This window comes from Trifolium pratense, linkage group LG6 (genome assembly GCF_020283565.1).
Source record: "Trifolium pratense cultivar HEN17-A07 linkage group LG6, ARS_RC_1.1, whole genome shotgun sequence".
Classification (NCBI taxonomy): Eukaryota; Viridiplantae; Streptophyta; class Magnoliopsida; order Fabales; family Fabaceae; genus Trifolium; species Trifolium pratense.
Genome location: NC_060064.1, coordinates 4,108,965 through 4,129,684, shown reverse-complemented (window position 1 = coordinate 4,129,684; position 20,720 = coordinate 4,108,965). Strand labels below are relative to the sequence as shown.

The following is a 20,720-nucleotide window of genomic DNA, read 5'->3' as shown; positions in this document are numbered from 1 at the left end:
TTGTTCACTACATTAGGAATTGAAATTATTACCCCTGTCTTTAATTTTTTCTTTTCAAATTTTAAATGAACTCAAATTTGCCTATGTATAAAAATCAACTCGTGCTTTCTATAACTAAAATCTCGTGCTTCAACGTCCAAAAACTAAATTTCTAGATTGGGATACTTTAAGCTTTATATTCATCAATTTCACATGTTTGTTTTTTAATCAATGTCACACATGCTTCAAATGTATATACCCACAAAATGTTATGTTTTTAGGGAAGACCTAAGTTCTCACACACACACACACACACACGTATGCGCGCACATGTTTCAAACTGGTCCAAAGGTCCAATCTAATGGAACTTTCATACAACCTCGGGTCTTATCCGGCTCACAATGATTGGCCAAATCAACGCCTCCCAACAACTATTCAATCTCAACATTGATAAGTGTAGTTCGTAATAGCCTTCCTATCAATGTTCAATTGCTCCTTTTTTACGCATATATAAATAACTTCTCACAACAACATCAACACACGATGTCACACCCTTCTATCACTTGGCGGAAAATTGTTACAATTTAGACTGCTTTCTTGATCACCTCATATCAATATATATCTTTTTTATCGTAATGTATCCGACATCTTTTTCAATTTCCCTCCGTATGGTGGCTTATAAAACATGTTGTATCGCATAAAAATACATAAAAATATGCAAGAAAACTAGCTTATCAAAATTATCAAAGTTGTCTTGAACTATGGTTTTGGAGATCTTAGCTTGTTGCAATTTTGGAAATCTCCGGTTAGATGTGTATGATTTGACGGTTAGAGACTATGGTTTTGGAGATCTTGTTGCCATTTTGTTTCAAACTCGTATTTTCACTTAGAATATAGTGATTTTTTTAAAAGTTTATAATTCAGGGTGTAAATATTAGATTAAAAAAAATCACTTTTGAAATAAAAAATTTAGGTTGGAACTAAAATGCAACAAATGTAATAGGTAAGGGCCAAAAAATTATTTTTAAAATGGGTGTGATAAAACAATGACCAAAAATTACAATTAAATCTTTTTTTTTTTTTTTTACATACAAGTAATAAATCTATTCATTTTTCTTACAACAACGTTACCTAATTATTCGTATTAAAAAACACGGTTAATTGTCCGTGAGCTTAGTTCAGTTGACAAAACATTGCATTATATATGCAGATGACCGGAGTTCGAACCATTGTCATCCCACTTATCCACCTTAAAGGTAAAATTTATAGCCATTATACTACTTGACAAAAAAACACGATTAATTCAATTAAATAGATAATAATTAATCTAAGTTAAAATTGTAAATATTCAATTATATGAATAACCACACTTATAAAAAAAAAATATATGCAATTTTAAAGGTGATTTAAAATATTTTAGTTTATCTAAGGACTAATGAGAAAAGAGATAAAAATATCTTAATAAAAACGGTATTTGTGTGGACTGAGCTAAACACTACAGGATATCTTTTCTTTCTTTCTTTCTTTCTTTCTTTCTCTCATTTGCAGCTCTGTTTGTTATCTGTCTTTCTTTGGCCTCACCTTCTCAACTCGCTTCTTTTCATCGACACACAAACAAAACCACTCTCTCTTCTTCACATAACAACCAACCGCAAAATCATTTCATCAAATTCCCGATTCAATTCAATTCTCTTCCCCTTTTTCCTCCATAACCTATCATCATGGAATTCATTCTTCAATGATATTCCTCTGTTTCTTCAAATTATGGCATCTGCACCTTCCATGTCAGGTTCGTCTCCAATCAGATTCATCTGTTTATGTTTAAAATTAACATTCAACTTTATACTTGCTGAATGATTCTTGTTTTGCAGTTTCTTTGGAGTGTGTGAACGTATGCAATTTTTGGAGAGGGGATGGAAATGGAAGATATGATTGTAATTTTCTATCGTGTGCGTCTAAAGCTCCTAGGGTTCTTACTGGTTTTCTTGCCACCACTGCTCATCCTCATTACTTGCTTAATGCTCCAAATGGAAGAAGGAACCGGTATAATTTTGTAAGTTTTTGCGGTTCCCTTGGCGTTTTTGGCATTTCCTATTTTCTGATTATATAAATACTATACTATCAGACACGCCGAAAATTGGTGTTGTATTGTTAATCGTTATTGCAATTATTTTTATAGGAAAATGTTAATTACTAATTAGTGTTTAGATTAGTTTTCAGGGTTCGAACCCTAGACCTTGTGGTTAGAACTTAGAACTCCTATAGTGTTGTTTAGCACGCCAACGGAGCTGTCTGCTTGGGACGATCCTTATTGTTGTTATGTTCATATTAAATAAAGTTTGATGTTCGGATAGTTTGCTTAAGTGTTGTTATTTAGATATTGTTGTTTGTTAATAATTAGGTTACTATCAATATTGCAAATTGGCAGGCATGTGAAGCTTTTAGTATAGTAGGTTCATATTCTGATGATGAAGCACTTGGCATAACACTTCGCCATGGATTCTCTAGATCTATCTTTTCTAGATTTGCTCCTAGACGTTGGCAATTGTCTTGTTCTTCGGCTTTTTCCTCTGATATTGACAGCGAGTTTTCTCCTGGAAGTTTGTGGGAGGTACAATCCTGAACTTTACTGAACCTGGCACGTGTATTGTTGGTTATAGTTCTGCATGGGGATATCCTTTTTGTTTGCATCTGAGTTATACTATATTTCATCTGATTTGATCAGGATCTTAAGCCCGTGATCTCGTATCTTCCTCCGAAAGAACTGGAGTTGGTCCATAATGCTTTTATGGTAAGCTGACTACCTCAATAAAACAATATTTACGTACTTGTTTGGGCAAAATAATCTCTTCGATATGGTAGAAAATTATCTTTTTGGTTTGTTTCTGTTTTATTACTGGTTGTTACAGTTGGCTTTTAAAGCTCATGATGGTCAAAAAAGACGCAGCGGTGAACCCTTTATCATTCATCCGGTTGAGGTTGCACGTATTCTTGGAGAGCTTGTGAGTTTTTAAGAAATGCTTCCTCTTCTGAAAAATGGTTGATATCATTATATGTGCATATAATAAGTCAATATTTATCCAACCATTTGTCCAGGAACTTGATTGGGAGTCAATTGCTGCTGGATTGCTCCATGACACGGTGGAAGATACAGATGTTGTTACTTTTGAGAGGATAGAGGAGGAATTTGGTGCTACTGTGCGCCACATTGTGGAAGGAGAGACTAAGGTACTTTGGTAACATTGATTTAATGAAACATAATATAACCTTGATTTGCTACATACATTGAATGCTCATTACATTCTCAATCCCAACTAGGTGTCAAAGCTGGGAAAGTTGAAGTACAAGAATCAAAATGATTCTGTTCAAGATGTGAAAGCAGAGGACCTTCGGCAAATGTTTCTAGCTATGACAGAGGAGGTGACCTCTTTTGCATAAAAGTTGTTTGTCTTTTTCATTCTTTCTTTCTTTTTTTCTAAAAGAAGTTGCTTGTATTTCCACGCGTATTATATGTTGAAATTGACTTGGCAACTAATTGGTTTGTCACTACAGGTTCGTGTTATTATCGTCAAATTAGCAGACAGGTTACATAACATGCGCACTCTATCACATATGCCTCCACATAAACAGGTAATTTCCACTGATTTGAATAACCTATTGGTGACTCTTTAACATTCTTTTTCCAGAAGTAAGGAAACTAATATGGCCTTGCAATCCTGTTAATTTTAGATAATACGAAAGTGGCCTCGCCAAGGCCGCCAGCCAAACGTATTTTGAGGCCTAAAGTGAAATTTTAGATAAGGCCCTATTAAAATTAATAATAACTTTTTATTTTATATATGTTATAATTTTTTTAAATATATTTTTAAAGCATGATTATTAATTTCAATTGATGCAAATTTTTGTTGTGTAAAAAATCACAGAGCTTGAATTTAAGTAGGCCACAATGGTTAAGTAATGTACTCAGACTGAGTCCAAGTGTCCAACTAATTATAGCAATTTATGTATAAATATAAATGAATTTTTTAGCTGTATTTGATTGATAAAATGCACTGGCGTGGTGGTTAGTTTTTAGTTTGAATCAAGGCTCACTGTGTTCGATTCCATTGAGAAGATTCTTTTATTTTTAGAAATAATTTTTTCCTTACACATTATTACTGCTGTGTTGTTGCCAAATTTGAGATTAGTGTGCTGGACTTTTGATATATAATCAAAATCTGGAGGCCTAAATTTAGAGGTTTAAATGATATAAAAATAGAGCCTAACACCCTAGTTTCACTTGCCTTAGGCTAGGACCGGTCCTAGGTCTCACAGCAAGTTAAGGATTTTGATAGAAATATTGCATATTAGCATTAGCAACTAGGGGTGATCGTATCCGAACCAATCCAAAAGTAAAACCGCAAATCGAACCAAACCAAACCGAAAACCGCAAAAACCGCATTTGGTTTGGATGTATTTGGATGGCTTTCTTACTGAACCGCAAACCGCAAAACCGCAAACCGCAAAAACCGCGGATAACCGCAAAAACCGCATTAAGTTACTATTATATATTTATATTCCAATATCGTAAAAGAAAATATATTTATATTCCAATATACATGCCCAATTACCAAGTCAGTCGACCAAATTAATCGAACTTCAAGTTGTTTTTATTTTTTGTACTGAAATTTTATTTTGGTGTTGTAATGTTATTTTAAATAAACAAATTTTATCGGTACCGTGATGTTATTTTGAAAATTCAATTTTTTTATATATTTAAAATTGTAAGTTACTATAATGTTATTTTGGATAAATAATTTTTGTTGGTACTACAATGTTATTTTGGAACTTCAATTTTTTATTTTTTTTTTATGCTTAAAATTGTTCGGTATAATCGTTATGTTTTAAACCGCACCAACCGAACCGATCCAAACCGCATTGGTTTGGTTTGGTTTGGTTTGGATGACTTTTTAAAAATCAACCGAACCAAACCGAACCGCATGCATTTTTATCTCGCGGTTAGGATGACTTTTATGCTCAAAACCGAACCAAACCGCACCGCGATCACCCCTATTAGCAACATCTGTTGTCACTAACTTTGAAACTAAGATTCATATATCCTTTTAGGTCACTTGTAATTAATCTTCAATGACTTGAAACTGAATTTCATTTTATTTTATTTTTATGAAGAACTGTCCATTTCTTTGAATGACCTTTATTGCGTTCTGTTAATACACAGGTTTTTGTAAATAAAAAAGTGACATAATGTCGAAAGTAACCTTGATTATTTATGTTATGAAGAATATAAAAGTATTTTCATTTTAAAATGTTATATGTATATCAATCAGTGTTGTCAAATATTGGCCACGGCAGATTGAGGTTCCTAGATTTTATGGCGGCTTAAAATGATGGGTTTTAGGCTTTCTGCCACACTCCGCCATCAATAGGACATATCTTTTGAGTTGAGTGGGTGATGGGCTGGCTCCTAAACTATATGTTTTCTAACTTTAGTATACTGTTGTTTACAGACTAGCATTGCAGTGGAGACATTACAGGTATTTGCTCCTTTGGCAAAGTTGCTTGGGATGTATCAAATTAAGGTATGGTATAAATACACAGTTGTCAAGGCTAAGGACTTGCATGCATGTTTTGTTCCTGCAATGCCTCAAGTCCACATAATTAGACTAGAACTCATGATAGAAATACTTATTTTCAGCACTATTATAAAATACCTGTTTTTCATGTCACGAGGGAAATTAGTGTAGATCCTACTTAATAATTATACTTTTTTTATGGTGCAGTCAGAACTAGAAAACCTATCATTTATGTACACAAATGCTGAAGATTATGCGAAGGTGAAGAGAAGAGTTGCCGACCTGTTCAAAGAACACGAGAAAGATCTTTTAGAGGTAGTGGTGATCAGCCCATATTAATATTTTGTTCAAATGGACAAGTAGATAAATTATTACTGCAATGCCGCCTCTCTATCTGTCATTTATTAAACCTTTTTCCTGTGTGATTGTGTATCATTGCAGTCCAGTGATTAAACTTCTTTCTTCTCCATGTCTTGATAGGCAAACAAAACATTGTTAAAGAAAATCCAAGATGATCAATTCTTAGACCTTTTGGCTGTTAAAACGGAAGTTCGTGCTGTGTGTAAAGAGCCTTACAGGTTAATCCACGATACTCAGTGCCAATGCAACCATTTTGTTTATCTACCTTTTCATATTGGCTGATTTGTTTGATATCATCAATGCACATTTTACACATACTTTGTGCATACTTTATTTTGGAATTTGAGGTACTCTTTCACTGACTATCTTGCTTTTCCTATTACCGAATCGACAGCTCATTCATTAACAAATATTATTGATTATTTGCAGTGTCTATAAAGCTGTGCTCAAGTCTAAAAGTTTGATCAATGAGATTAACCAAATTGCACAGGTTTGCTTGGATTTATACCTTGAAATGTAAAATGTGTAATGAAGAAGTTGAATAATTTTTTATTTATTGAGACATCAACTGTTTGATGTATCCAGCTTCGTGTCATTATTAAACCAAAGCCGTGCATTGGGGTTGGGCCTTTATGCAGTCCACAGCTGGTAACCACTTACCCATAGTGACATATGATTTTTCTCCACTTGCTCCACCTTTACTTAGTATATCAAAGGCCTTTCTTTCATTTTCATGTTTTATGCAGATTTGCTATCATGTTCTGGGGTTGATCCATGGAGTCTGGACCCCTATTCCTAGATCTGTACGTATGTCGTTTTTTATTCTATTTAGACAACATAATATTAGTTTTAATAGAAACTCATTTCATTGACTGGTGAGAAACACATTTAATTTTTGTAGGTGAAGGATTACATTGCAACCCCTAAACCTAATGGGTACAAGAGTCTTCATAGCACTGTGATTCCATTTTTGTATGAGAGTATGTTCAGGCTTGAAATCCAGGTAGTCTTTATTCGGTTATTTCTAAATTTTATTTTTGCATGTTCCATTTTCAGCGACAAATTATACCTACCGCCCTAGCTGATCCAAATTTCATCTCAAATTTTTCTAATGATTTTATCCTCTTCGATTTATTATTTATTTTTGCAGATTAGAACAGAAGAAATGGATTTGATAGCAGAGAGGGGCATTGCAGCTCATTATAGTGGGAAACAACTTGTTACTGACTTGGTTGGAAGTGCAGTGCCCAGTGGTAAAAGCTCAAGGGGGAAGCCAGTGTGTCTTAGCAATGCCAACATTGCACTCAGAGTATGCTATCTATCCCTGAGTGATTATGATAGAAATATGTTTAAAGAAAGAGTAGTACACTTATTACTCAATTTTAATGCTATTACACATTTACACTGTTGGTCTTGGCTTTGCACCAAAAGTTAAGATCTTGATGCTGATTTCATGAGCCTTTTCTACAGATTGGCTGGCTCAATGCTATTAGAGAGTGGCAAGAAGAGTTTGTTGGCAACATGAGTTCTAGGGAATTTGTGGACACTGTTACAAGAGATCTTTTGGGCAGTCGTGTCTTTGTATTTACACCCAGGGGAGAGGTAACGGTGGACTATATACTATGTGACTATTTTCCTCATCCAACTTCCTGAAGATAATTAAGAATCCTGTATCAGAAATAATACTGTCTGCAGTTTCGTGATACTTTCCTTTTCCACCATATTTTATGTAGATTAAGAATCTTCCTCAAGGTGCTACAGTAATTGACTATGCTTATATGATACACACTGAAATTGGCAACAAGATGGTAGCTGCAAAGGTATCACCATTTTTCGTACTGATGGAATCAAGTAGCATCAGTAAAAGACAGATACAAAGCAAAAACATTTTTATTATTGTAATATTATTGACACATTTGGTTTAACGCAGGTCAATGGCAATCTTGTTTCTCCTGCACGCGTGCTTGCAAATGCAGAAGTTGTGGAGATAATAACATATAATGTCAGTATTATTAAACTAACCCCATATGTTTGCTATTTGAGTATTTGGATTGATGAATTTGATGTTACTGGACAGTGATTATATTTTGAAAGTATAAAAATACAACCAACGTGTGCAGCCTCGGGCACATGGATTATTAAGTGCCCACTTTTTCACAAATAATTACTCACTTTCCAATTAAAATTGACGCAGTACGGAAGCGCTAGGTTAGCAAAACGCTAAACCTAATGGATAAAGACAAGCCGCAAACACAAACTTGTCAAAATAGGGTTTCGGAGTCCACCGAAAGAGTAATTTGGAATCCACCAAATTTGAGAAAAATCTCTGAATTTTTATTGAATCAAAAGGTTTCCTTCAAGGCTACAATAATTTAGTTTAAATAGGAGTGAAAAATAAAATTAACAAATCTCCTAAAAGATTGTAAAAATAAAAACCACAAACCTAGCTAAATAAAAATTACAAATCTACCTAAAATATAAAAAAATAACTAACCTAGGTGAAATATAAAAATAAGAAATCAACCTAAAATATAATAAAACTAAATCTAACTAAAATAATAATATAAAGAAGAAATCCTCCTACATCAGACTCCTCTACCTCAAAAGAACTCGACCCCGAGTTCTCGTCTTGATAAAGAGCTTCCTTTGCAGGTTGACTCCTCAAATGAACAAGAGACCACCCTCCTGGATCCCATTGAATGAAGTGATAGGAGCTGTCTCGTGTCAACACATCCAAACGAGGTATTAGAATATCTGGGGTGCAATTCTCAGTGAAATTTAGCACTGCAGAAGCAATACCAACTGACAATACATGCTCCAGATTCTTTGTCATCACCTTTGAACAACCCTCTGCAATTTGTGCGATGGAAACGAGCGCAACATTGTGCTTTTGCCATTCAGGGGAAACCAAGTAAGTCGGCAACAACTCAGACGCAACCGGCACAATCGTGTTCCCACCCAAAGAAATTGAAAGTCTGTCCAAACATTCCTGTCCAAATCCATAGTTAGTAGTCTCACCAGAATCCTCATCCTCGGTCAGTGCAGCATGCCAAGCAGGATCATCTTGGTCGTTGGAGGTTGACATGAGATTTGTAATTAGGGATTCGAAGTGAGTGGAATCTTGGCCGAGAATTAACGCCATCTGAGTTTGGTTGTTTGGATCGTTGGCGGCGGCCATGGTGAGAGAGGCGGTGGCGGAGGAATTGAATTGAGTTTTTTGAGTGGTGGTGTTGTTGGATAACTTTGTCACCTGTGTTGTCAGAGCTGTGATGGCCGCGGTTAAAGCCGTCATGGCACCGTAAAACTCTGCTTTCGTCACTGGGTGATCTCCCATCTGATCACGTTAGAAAAGAACAGGAGAAACCTGCTCTGATACCAACTGACGCAGTACGGAAGCGCTAGGTTAGCAAAACGCTAAACCTAATGGATAAAGACAAGCCGCAAACACAAACTTGTCAAAATAGGGTTTCGGAGTCCACCGAAAGAGTAATTTGGAATCCACCAAATTTGAGAAAAATCTCTGAATTTTTATTGAATCAAAAGGTTTCCTTCAAGGCTACAATAATTTAGTTTAAATAGGAGTGAAAAATAAAATTAACAAATCTCCTAAAAGATTGTAAAAATAAAAACCACAAACCTAGCTAAATAAAAATTACAAATCTACCTAAAATATAAAAAAATAACTAACCTAGGTGAAATATAAAAATAAGAAATCAACCTAAAATATAATAAAACTAAATCTAACTAAAATAATAATATACAGAAGAAATCCTCCTACATCAAAAATCTTCATAATCTCTCTCTTACCACCAAGTAGGAAAATAGGTAATTAAAAAGGGGGAAAGCTGGTAATATTGATCCTTATTCCTTATCATGTGCAAGGTTGCGCACATTAAAAAACAGAAAACACCAATCTAATTTGCAAGGTGTGATGTTTATCAAGTTATATGATTCATTGCCTACTGTAATTAAGTTTCAGATTTATGATCAAAGTGTGTGCTTTCCAATATATTGGGTATTAAAGTCTGTATATTCACTCAAAATTTGAGTGAATATACAATTCACTCAAATTTTATTTTAAAATATCTCAGAATATTATGAAAGTAATTTTGAATTTTTTTATCATCATAAAATATTCGTGATATCTTATAGTATCTTTAGAATATATTATGGAATTCGAGCCGAGACTTGTCTACCTAGGTCTTCATGCTACCGTTTTGACCATTCAATTTTTGCTCGCGGAGCTTCTTCTTGGATTCCGATGGGCCAATCACTTTTGATTCGAGGTCGGGAGTTAGAGTCTAGTAGCATCTTCGTAGGTCGAGTTGATGTCTTCTTTGGTGGTCTGGAGACTGTGGAGTGCCCTCTTGCTATGGACCTCGTTTGGGTGGTGTGTTGTGGTTCCTTTTGGTGTGCGGAGGCTTGTTTTGGTGTGCCCTTTAGTTTTGGTGTTTCAGGAGGCTTGTTTCTAGCTCCTTTTGTTTCCTTTTGTCCCTTTTGTATCATGTTCGCTCGCTTGGCATATTTCATGCCTTGTTGGAGGCTTTCTAATAGAATTTGCTGTTTCAAAAAAAAAAAAGAATATATTATGGAATCAGTTATTCATATCATTAAGGAAGCAGTCTTAGAAATTTGTTTCATATTCATTGTTTTATTTTCTTTATTAGGATTTAGAAGTCTTATTATGTATCATTTTGACGAAAAGAAGTCTTATCGTGTCAGTACTTAGGTTTGACAAGTAATATTATGCTTGTATAGGGAACTTTTTCCAGCTTTTGTGTTTATATAAATTTTCATGAATGGTCAGTTAGTCAGTCAAAGTGTCATATATTCATCTTTCACTTCATTGGAACTCATAACTCTGTTACCAGGCACTTTCCAGCAAATCAGCTTTTCAAAGGCATAAGCAGTGGTTGCAACATGCTAAAACACGGAGTGCGAGACACAAAATAATGAAGGTAGGTCATATGAGGAATTTTGAGCATGATTCACCAACTCCTACAAAGCACAAAGTTTATGATATATCTATTGTTTTAAACATTTCATACTTTTATATAGTTTCTGAAGGAGCAAGCTGCACTTTCTGCTGCTGATATCACTACAGAAGCAGTTAACGACTTTGTCAGTGATTCTGACGGGGATAGTGACTCTGAAAAACTGTCAAATGGTTCCAAACATAAGATGGGGAGAATATTATTGAACGGTGTGGAAATATCAACTCCAGAAAGAAGTGAGACTGTCCTCCAGAGTAAGAATGGAAGTGCTTGGACTCCCAAGGTCAATGGAAAACACAATAAGCATGTGCATCATGTAAATTCAAAGGGCAAAGGGGACATGATGCTGCAGGGAAACCATGTTGCCAATATGATTCAAGTTAACAATCCAAAATATAAAGAAGTCCTGCCAGGTTTAGAAAGTTGGCAAGCTCATAAGATTGCCTCGTGGCACAATATAGAAGGGCATTCCATCCAATGGTTATCTGTAGTATGCATAGACCGAAGAGGTAAGCTTCCTGATCATCCATGCCTGTAAAATGGATGTTTTGCACCTTGTGGCCAATGAACTTTTCTATAACTGCATTTTTTCAATTTAAAAAATAATAGGAGTAAAATGATATCATGGGAGTATATGAGTATATCCACCGGGTAAGACTAAGAGCATGACTTAAAGATATAATAGTGAAATGAATATCTATACATTGCTTCTTTAACTGTTATTATTCCATCGAGTAATTAAACTTGTATACAATACATCAATTCACTATCTTGGTTTTAAACTTGTAAGCAATTATTTCAGGCATGATGGGTGAGGTCACTACAGCATTGGCCACTGCAGACATAACCATATGTTCTTGTGTGGTGAGTGATTAAACCAAGTCCCCCAGAAATTGTACTGTACTCAAATATAGGATGATGTCTTTGGCATCATACACGTACTAATTTATTTTGGCATATCTTAACGTTTGACTTGTCAAATGACCAGGCTGAGATTGATGGAGGAAGGGGAATGGCTGTTATGTTATTTCAAATAGATGGAAATTTAGAAAATTTGGTACTGTATCATGTCTAACCCTGGTTATGCTTGATTCTTAATTTGTGGTTGTTGATTCATCGAATGTGTGTCAACTTATAAAAATAATTTGTTTCTCAGGTGAATGCTTGCTCTAGAGTAGATCAAATACTGGGTGTTTTGGGATGGTCTACTGGCTGCAGCTGGCCAAGCTTAATGGAAAACCATTGCGTTCTTGAATGTTAGATGATTTGGTTGCAGTTGCACTAGGTCATGCTCACTACAGTTTGTCGATTATAGATCAGACCTGGATCTAAGTTTTGTCCGCAGAAGCGCAGACATTTATATGTCTAAATTTTGGTTTATAGTTCTCATATATTTGTTCCAACTCACTAACCCAATAAACCGGCAGCAGCCAATCAATTGAGCCAAAGTTTCAGAAAATAAAAACTGAAGGCATTGTATATAGAAAAGAGTGATAGGATAAAGGAGTATACACTGTAAAGTACTTGTGCAGTATTTTCACAAGGAGCTTGCTAGGATCTCTTTACTTTCATTCCTACCAAACATGTGATAAAGTGCTCGGTGTAATGGCGGTATTCATAATAGGTTAGGGTCAACAGACGAGCATTCTAAATTCTTTCTTTCCTTTTTTACTTGTAAAAAGTTTCATTCTTTTTCCTTCCTTTAATATACATAATTTTAGTTTATTGAAATGAAATGCGGGTTCTCAGAGTATAATTTCCTCCATTATCATCATAATCCGATTCTGTAACTAAACTGATAATAGCAATGACCATTTCAAAACTCATTTAAAAAGGAAAAATATATTGATCCTAACTCAACAGAAAATATATTTATAGATGCATTTTCTTTGACATAACATATTTTTATATGTTGATCCTTCTTTTGGACTAATACATTGATCTCCTAAATTTACTTCATGGGACTATTACAGAATACCATCATCAAGGACGTAAAGAGATTCCTGTAGGCCTCTGGTTAACAGAGCTATGATCATTAGCAATCCTAGCATCAGTATGGGCATAACCCAGGTTCTCAATATTGATGGTTGATCATTTTGCACCACAGATAAATTTGCTGTTTTGTTCAAAAGTGCTTCTTTTTGTACTGTCATCTCCTCCTCATTACAAAGATTGCTTTCACAGTAGTATTTCTTGTATTCTTGTTCTATCAGCTCCTCCTTCTCATCAAGGGAGGTGGTCCCTGTTGTTATTGAGCTATCTTCTTCGTCAGTCTCCATAACATCGTCGTCAACATCATCATCATCATCATCATCATCATCCTCTGTCTCTGTTGTTGTTAGGCTGTCTTGTGATTCATCCTTCTGTTCCTCTTTTTGTTCATGGTCACAGGTGTCTTGGCATTCCTCCGCAACCCCGTTTTCGTTTGAGGATGTACTTTCTGGGTGGGAATGGTCAGAGAAGGCAATTTCTTGAGGATGAAAGCACGCATTATTTGGTTCATTGTCAATTTTCTCCTCCTGAACCAAATTCAACATCCAAGTTCAATGCAAATTATATAATAAAAACTCAAACAGCTGCATTGAATTAAGCATGATGAATTACCATAATCAAGGGTTGCAACTCTGAGGAACTTACCGCCTTAGTGCACTCATTGGATGCCAAACAACTGTATGCAACCACTGGCACAAGTTAACACTATTGAAATTGAACATGACAAAGAGGACATAATTATTAAATAAAATTATGATTTTAAATTGCGGTTTGCAATGTAAAAGATTTTGAAGTTTTCATAATAGGATCATCACAACCGCAATTGCAGAATTTTGCTACAATATAAAGGTTTGTAGCATATCTGTAATTGTGACCGTAATATAAAAGATAGATGCGAATGTGTTTATTTATTAATTATTATATCATACGATGTGACATCCTCTCCAAACTGGGTTGTTGAATATGGCACAAGAGAGTCTTTATCTTCATCCAATAAAATTTGTTGGTGGTGAGGATGGATGGCCTTTCTCTTATGTTTTTTTCTTCCAAAAGAAGTCACAGCCATGAAACCTGCAAGGGCTAAAGCTCCACCAAACACAATAAGTCCCGTAATTCCACCTTCACCACCAATAGTTATGCTACCTATAGAAGTGTTTTTTTTCTTCTTTCCATGTTTGTTTGTCTTTTCATCCTCCATCATATCTTTTTTTGTTATCAATGAAGTTTATTTATTTTGTTATAAATAATAAAAAAGAGGTACATCATGCATGCAGAGTGAGACAGAATCGGGCTTCTTGGTATGTTAAGAATGGGAGACACGTGTTTGGATATATGGCCCATGATTTGTTCTTATTACCTCACCGCAATTTTAGTTCGAGCAAAAAACTCTCTAGTCGATAACATGTGGCCGCTAGAACTTGTTTGGTATTCATATTGAGTGACTTAATTGTGCCAGGTATTCACTAGACAGAGTGAGAGTCATGCACCATCCGTGATGACATGTTTCATGGTTCATCAACTTGTGTTGCTTTCATCACCTTAAGTAGAATCGAGAGATGGTTGTGAAAAGGTTGGAAACAAGAAAAATGTGTAACAGTGAATTTACAGAGTTACAAAAACATGACAATTTCATTCTTGATTTTAACATGTGCTAGTCATAAATTTAGTCTTAGTTCGTTAAATATTCGGTCAAACTTGAATGTTTAATGAAATATAAGCTTTAAGATAAAGTTGGTTAATTAAATTGTACCCTAAACCAAAAAAAAAAAAAAAGTAGATTAATTAAATGAATCAAGCTTTTAAATCTTTTTGGTTTGTTGTCCTCACTCGTCAGTTGAACCGAGTTTGAGAAGGAAGTCCCAAGTTTAAATTCTGATTAATCATTAACACAAAATACTACTAGCAACTAAGATTTCATCATTAATCCAAAAGCACTTAGATGAGATGACGCAAATTTCTTGTAGTTTATCCAAGGTCTTGTGTTCGATCCCTAATTTTGACATGCGGCACTTTTAAAACTCTTAAAGAGAGTTTGCCACCATTTGAGTCTCACAAAACTCGAAAAATTAATTTTTATAATTGTGCGCGGAGGATATCCAATTTAAATAAAAAAAAAAGTGACCATTATGAACCTAGAAAGAAAAAAAAAAATTGACCATTAAATAATGGTATCTCGAATTATAGATTTTTTTTTTCACCACTTATGCCAGAATTGACCCCCGAACCAGATTAAACTGGTGGTGAAAAATCAAATATATATATATATATATATATATGGCTGCTTCTATTATGCACAAGTTCATCAAGTGGTGCACCACTTATCAATAACCGATAACGAATACGAATTTTACAAAATTCACCGTTGGATAGAAAGTTTATATCGTATAGATCATCCATATAAATTTTTTAAAAAATTGAAAATCATTTGATGTGTTATTGAGACCTATCAAAATTAACGGTATTTAATAAAATTCATAAACCGTTAATTTTGATGAGTCTCAATAACATATCAAATGATTTTCAATTTTTTTAAAAATTTATTTAGATGATCTATACGATATAAACTTTCTATCCAACGGTAGATTTTATAAAATTCGTATTCGTTATAGAGTTATTGACAGCTGGTGCACCGTGCACCACTTGTCTTACTCTTTCATTTTAGCCAAAGCCTATATATATATATATATATATATATATATATATATATATATATATATATATATATATATATATATATATATATATATTTTCACCATCCGTGATAAAAATAAAAGTCTTGCAAGTTTGCTATTAACGACTCACAAATACGTATCACTTTAGTATGGCTAAAAATTTACGGATCATGCACCTTCCTGAGAAAAACTACGTTGTATCCACATTATTAATTGTATCCTCACACACCCAACACACCAAAAGCATAAAAATATCAGCTCATTAAATTAGCCAAAAAGTGGTATGTCAAACTAGAAGTAACCCTTTTTTGTTGATGTATGTAATGGTCGGGTTTGAACTTCAAACATCTCATTTATTCACTTAAGGGTGAAATTTTTTACCACTAAATTACTTAATTAAAAAAAAACTTTTCTCCAAATAGACCCCTTTTCATGTTCTAAAAAAGATGAATAAATAGATCCGCCGGTGAAACCATTGTTGTATCCAACCAATTAAAAATTTGATACCAAACTGCACACCTACTTGCATTTTCCAAAGAGATGTTTTGATTCCCTTTCCGACACATACCGAACCCATTTTAGTTTGCTCCAACTCCCCCAAAACTTTTCTCTTGTAGGAATGCTATTAAGAACAATCTTTCAAGAGAAAACTACCATTTTCAAGGTTGTATAATATCCCATATTTTCTCCAACTCCATATATTTGTCATTACCTAAGGACGAGTTAGATGTTACCTTTATTCGGAAATCCACATGAGATTTGAGATAATTATGTTGCCTTCCTATCCGAAGATCGATGATGGGTTGGTCCATTAATCTATATTTTTGTATGAACTGAGCCATAAAAAAGTAAAACTAAAAACAACCGGATAAAGTACTCTGCTCAATAACTAAATATCAACAATAATTTTTACTAATTCAATTCAACCATCAAATCAAAAGAATCAACGTATGTAAAGATTTTTTTTTTCTTACTAAATAAAGTTAAAATATTGAATAAATTGGATAAATATATTTCTTTTGACACACACCCATTACTCCCTGCACACAACAAAATTGCGCATTTTCATGATTGGGCCAACGAGACACAATAAATGGGCTTAAAACAAATTGAAAAAACCCGTAACACGAATAAGCCCATTAGAAAATTCTAAACCCTAGGTTTATATTCGACGGTGCTTCACTTCCACCATTTCGCGATAGCCCTAGCGCTTCAACTCACAGAGAGAAATCATGGTCTCTCTCAAACTCCAAAAGCGTCTCTCTTCCAGCGTCCTCAAGTGCGGTAGAGGCAAGGTTTGGCTCGATCCAAATGAAGTCAATGAAATCTCCATGGCCAATTCTCGTAAGCAATCAAATCCTTATCGTTAGTTATTGATTTCAAATCTGATTCTGTTATCATAAAATGTTATTCGAAATCAAAACGATTTTTCTAGATTCAGCTTCTGTGTGATTTAAGTTTGTTGATTCGATTTTGATTTTGATTTTGATTTTTTAGGCCAAAACATTAGGAAGCTGGTGAAGGATGGGTTTATCATCAGGAAACCTACCAAGATTCATTCCCGATCACGTGCTCGTCGTATCAAGGAAGCTAAGCAAAAAGGAAGACACTCTGGATATGGTATTTTATTTTCTCTCAATATTTATTTGATTAGCTTAATTTGAAATGGATTATTAGGCATGATTTAAGTTACAGATATATACGTGATTTGTTGAAAAGAAATTACGATTAGATTTTATTTGAAATGGATTATTAGGCATGGTTTAGGTTACAGAAATAAATGTGATTTGATGAAAAATAAAATAGAGATGGGTTATTAGAGCTTTAATTTGAAATGGATTATTAGAGTTTTTTAAGAAAATCATGAGTCATTTTGTGTTTGTTTTATAGTTAAAAATGATTTTTTTTATTTTCACTCTTCTATTGTAAACTGTTGTAAAAGATTTTTCCCAGAAACTTTCATTTCAGCATAAAAATCATATTTTTAACATGTCTTTTTAGTGAAGCTTACACAAACATGATTATAACATTAGAATTTGGTTTTATACTTCTTAGTTTAGCTATTTTAGCTTGGGATCTAAAATACTATTTTTGTTTGTTTGTAATCGATTGATTATTTAGAAACCGTTGTCTTAGATTCATTTGCATTTGCAATTTATTTTATATATTATTAAATTGCTTATATGTTTTCGATATTTTTCCGAGTTGCTGATCAGTTGAATAGATCAGCCTAGTTGTTTTGTAAAACAGGAAAAATACTGAGTTTACATTTGCTGGTCTGCACGGAGTGGATTACTTTCTTGTTATTCATAGGGAGAAAATGAATGATTACTTATTGTGTTTGTCTGAATAATGTTAGGTAAGAGGAAGGGTACAAGGGAGGCAAGGCTTCCAACAAAGATCCTTTGGATGAGGAGAATGCGCGTGCTTAGACGCTTGCTCCGCAAGTACCGTGAGACTAAGAAGATTGACAAGCACATGTATCATGACATGTATATGAAGGTTAAGGGTAATGTCTTTAAGAACAAGAGAGTTCTTATGGAAAGTATCCACAAGTCTAAAGCCGAGAAGGCAAGAGAGAAGACCCTATCTGATCAGTTCGAGGCCAAGCGTGCCAAGAACAAGGCCAGCCGAGAAAGAAAGCATGCTCGGAGGGAGGAGCGTTTCGCTCAAGTTAGTACCCCTACTTTCTTAAGAATCTATTTACATACACAGATGATATATAATTTATGAATTTGCAGCAAATTCTTAATGGAGATTTTGCCTTTTCTTTTTAAATTGTTTAGGGTCCTGGAGGAGAGAAGCCAGCAGCTGCACCTGCTGCTGCGCCTGCTGCAGCAGCACAGCCAACCCAGTGAGTATTATAATTTTTTCTTGCTCTGTATTCCTTACCTTTTTGCCATGCTATGTATGAATAAGTGTTTTAACGGGTATATCTTTTGTGCAGAGCATCAAAGAAATCGAAGAAGGCAGCAGCAGTCTGAGATTGCTTTGCAGAATTGTTGGGCAGTCATCCTTATTTACTGTTCTAAAGTAGTTTTGACTCTTTTTGTTCGATTAAGACCTTGTTTAGTTTTTATTTATCAGGTGTATGGATTTATTATAGTCCCTGTTCTAAATGGTGTTTTGCTGTTTTTGCTATGAATTTATTGCGGAAACACTTGTGGTTATAGCTTGTCTTTGTACTTTTGCTGGTATGGCTTTTATAATTATTGATCTATTTATCAACCCTAACTGAATTTATTTATTTTCACCATGGAAACAAGCCTATTTGAAAATGATACATGATACATGCAGTTATTATTGGTATGGTCTAATGATACTTGGTACAAAAAAAAAGTACCCTATCCCGAATCATGATGGCATCTATTGTTTAGTCCCCTCAGCCTCTTCATATATTCATAGTCACATTTTTACATCCTCTAATACATTCAAGAGCACAGAATCCATATTGATACTGGTGTGTGGTCATGTGTAGGTCAACTTATGTTTGTCAAACTTTTAGCATTGAATTAAGAGCATTGCTAAGAATTAGTATTTACGTAAGAGAAGAATCAATAAAGAATCAAGCTAACTATACATGAAAGAGAGTTCACCACCAAATAAAATACATGAGAGTTGATGAATTTCTTTCTTGCTAGATATAATTTTCCTTGAATTAAATGCACGGATTAAGTTGATAAAAGTTTATATCAGCCTTAGAGCATCCACAATGGAGCTTCCCATTTTTTGGTACTTAATCGGGCCTCACGTGCACACATCACTCTTTTATAATTTTTTAATAATAGTACCTAATAAGTACTTAATCCCTCCAACCCAACAATTCTTAAAAAGTTTTAAATAGGTCCCACCAATAACACATCTAACCAATAACTCTACATCATTATAAATAAGTCCTACAAAAAATGATATAGGTACCAAGTCTTATTTTAGAACTAGTACCTATTAGGTACTATTTTGATTTTGCTCCAATGGGAGTACCTATTAGGTACTAGTACTTAAAAAAAATAAGAACCACCATTGGAGATTGTCTAAGATGGTCTTAGACCATCTCCAATGGTGTAGTACCTATTAGGTACTTATGGTACTTATTAGATACTACTATTGGAGTACCACCCATTTGAGTACCTATTAGGTACTACTTCTAAAATAAGAACCCTCTCTCTCCTCTTGGACCCACCTTATTTTTTATTAAAATATTATTTTCATGAGCCCACTTTATTTTATATATTCAATTTGAATTAATGGTACAAAAACACAATTTTATTTTTGTACATCACAAAAGCATAATTTTTGAATTGGCATGCCTCTAAAAAAATTTAATGTCAACCATATAGACGTTCGTGCAATATTCGGTAAATAGAACCTAATATAATATGGGGTATTATTTAGCCGATGATATTTATCCATAATGGGCTACACTTGTCAAGAAGAGCACAAATTCAAGATAGGCGAGCTCATCTTCAACTTCAACATGATCTTGTCGAGTATATTTGGCAACGTTTTGGGCATGATGATCAACAAAATTAATTGTTTTTAAAATTATGTAATGTTATTTTAAATTATTTTTTAATTATCTAATTCTTAAAATTTGGCAATATTATTTTAAATTAAATTTTGAATTTTAATTATTTTTCGAATTATAAAAAAAAATAGTACATACTAATTTTGTAATTTTATCATTCAATCAATTTATATTATAAAATATATAATTAAATAATAAGTTATTGTAATGATGTGGAATTATTGATGGGACCCATTTTAGAACTTTTTAAGAAGTGCTCCATTTGAGGGGTTGAGTACCTATTATTAAAATATAATAAATTAGTGATGTGTCAATGTGGGACCCATTTAAGTACTCAAAGTTGGAGTGCTCTATTGTGAATGGTCTTATAATTTATAATTTTTCTAAGGTGTAATATGTACTAATTTAAACTGATCACATACATCTTAATGGCATGTGCATCTTTTGGTTTGTTTTTCTTGTTTCTCATTTGGGATTCAACTGTTTAAATCATATAAGCACAGAAATCTGGTTTCCTCATTTTAATTGCATATGCTTATTTTATTTTTGGATTTTCTTGTTTCCTCGTTCACAAAAATCTTTCGAGGAAAATTGCACTATTGTTCCGCAGTGTTGTGAGTGTTCA

General features: G+C 34.0%; 3 protein-coding genes across 4 annotated transcripts; 2 read left to right on the top strand and 1 right to left on the bottom strand.

Annotated features, from left to right (window-relative positions):
* Positions 1–1,434: 1,434 nt before the first annotated feature.
* LOC123891151 (putative GTP diphosphokinase RSH1, chloroplastic) lies at positions 1,435–12,642 on the top strand. 2 transcript variants are annotated; one of them, XM_045940990.1, is made up of 24 exons: positions 1,435–1,768; positions 1,851–2,032; positions 2,408–2,590; positions 2,705–2,770; positions 2,889–2,981; positions 3,076–3,207; positions 3,298–3,399; positions 3,532–3,609; positions 5,487–5,558; positions 5,760–5,867; positions 6,033–6,130; positions 6,342–6,402; positions 6,498–6,560; positions 6,659–6,715; positions 6,814–6,915; positions 7,063–7,221; positions 7,383–7,514; positions 7,646–7,732; positions 7,843–7,914; positions 10,784–10,870; positions 10,971–11,415; positions 11,709–11,770; positions 11,895–11,963; positions 12,063–12,642. In XM_045940990.1, exons 1-24 carry the CDS (start codon positions 1,744–1,746, stop codon positions 12,165–12,167), a joined length of 2,640 nt encoding a protein of 879 aa, XP_045796946.1. In that variant the 5' UTR covers positions 1,435–1,743; the 3' UTR covers positions 12,168–12,642. The 2 variants fall into 2 exon arrangements, with proteins under 2 accessions (XP_045796946.1, XP_045796947.1); XM_045940991.1 differs by lacking the exon at positions 1,435–1,768 and having other exon boundaries at positions 1,886–2,022.
* Positions 12,643–12,760: 118 nt separating this feature from the next.
* Positions 12,761–14,144, bottom strand: LOC123891150 (pheromone-processing carboxypeptidase KEX1-like). The gene is made up of 3 exons (XM_045940989.1): positions 13,828–14,144; positions 13,511–13,574; positions 12,761–13,425 (listed from the first exon to the last, which is right to left on the bottom strand). The coding sequence occupies exons 1-3, from the start codon at positions 14,097–14,099 to the stop codon at positions 12,874–12,876; spliced, it is 888 nt and encodes a 295-aa protein (XP_045796945.1). The 5' UTR covers positions 14,100–14,144; the 3' UTR covers positions 12,761–12,873.
* Positions 14,145–16,748: 2,604 nt separating this feature from the next.
* LOC123891149 (60S ribosomal protein L19-3) lies at positions 16,749–18,798 on the top strand. The gene is made up of 5 exons (XM_045940988.1): positions 16,749–16,914; positions 17,068–17,190; positions 17,930–18,243; positions 18,357–18,424; positions 18,518–18,798. The coding sequence occupies exons 1-5, from the start codon at positions 16,803–16,805 to the stop codon at positions 18,552–18,554; spliced, it is 654 nt and encodes a 217-aa protein (XP_045796944.1). The 5' UTR covers positions 16,749–16,802; the 3' UTR covers positions 18,555–18,798.
* Positions 18,799–20,720: the final 1,922 nt, after the last annotated feature.

Bases quoted from the DNA above. Each gene is read 5' to 3' on its own strand.
- LOC123891149 (XM_045940988.1), top strand. From the start codon at position 16,803: ATGGTCTCTCTCAAACTCCAAAAGCGTCTCTCTTCCAGCGTCCTCAAG. The intron at 16,915-17,067 runs GTAAGCAATCAA...TTGATTTTTTAG, and splicing joins AATCTCCATGGCCAATTCTC to GCCAAAACATTAGGAAGCTG. The intron at 17,191-17,929 runs GTATTTTATTTT...GAATAATGTTAG, and splicing joins AGGAAGACACTCTGGATATG to GTAAGAGGAAGGGTACAAGG.
- LOC123891150 (XM_045940989.1), bottom strand. From the start codon at position 14,099: ATGATGGAGGATGAAAAGACAAACAAACATGGAAAGAAGAAAAAAAAC. The intron at 13,575-13,827 runs GTATGATATAAT...GGTTGCATACAG, and splicing joins TTTGGAGAGGATGTCACATC to TTGTTTGGCATCCAATGAGT. The intron at 13,426-13,510 runs GTAATTCATCAT...AATTTGGTTCAG, and splicing joins AGTTGCAACCCTTGATTATG to GAGGAGAAAATTGACAATGA.
- LOC123891151 (XM_045940990.1), top strand. From the start codon at position 1,744: ATGGCATCTGCACCTTCCATGTCAG. The intron at 1,769-1,850 runs GTTCGTCTCCAA...CTTGTTTTGCAG, and splicing joins ATCTGCACCTTCCATGTCAG to TTTCTTTGGAGTGTGTGAAC. The intron at 11,771-11,894 runs GTGAGTGATTAA...TCAAATGACCAG, and splicing joins TAACCATATGTTCTTGTGTG to GCTGAGATTGATGGAGGAAG.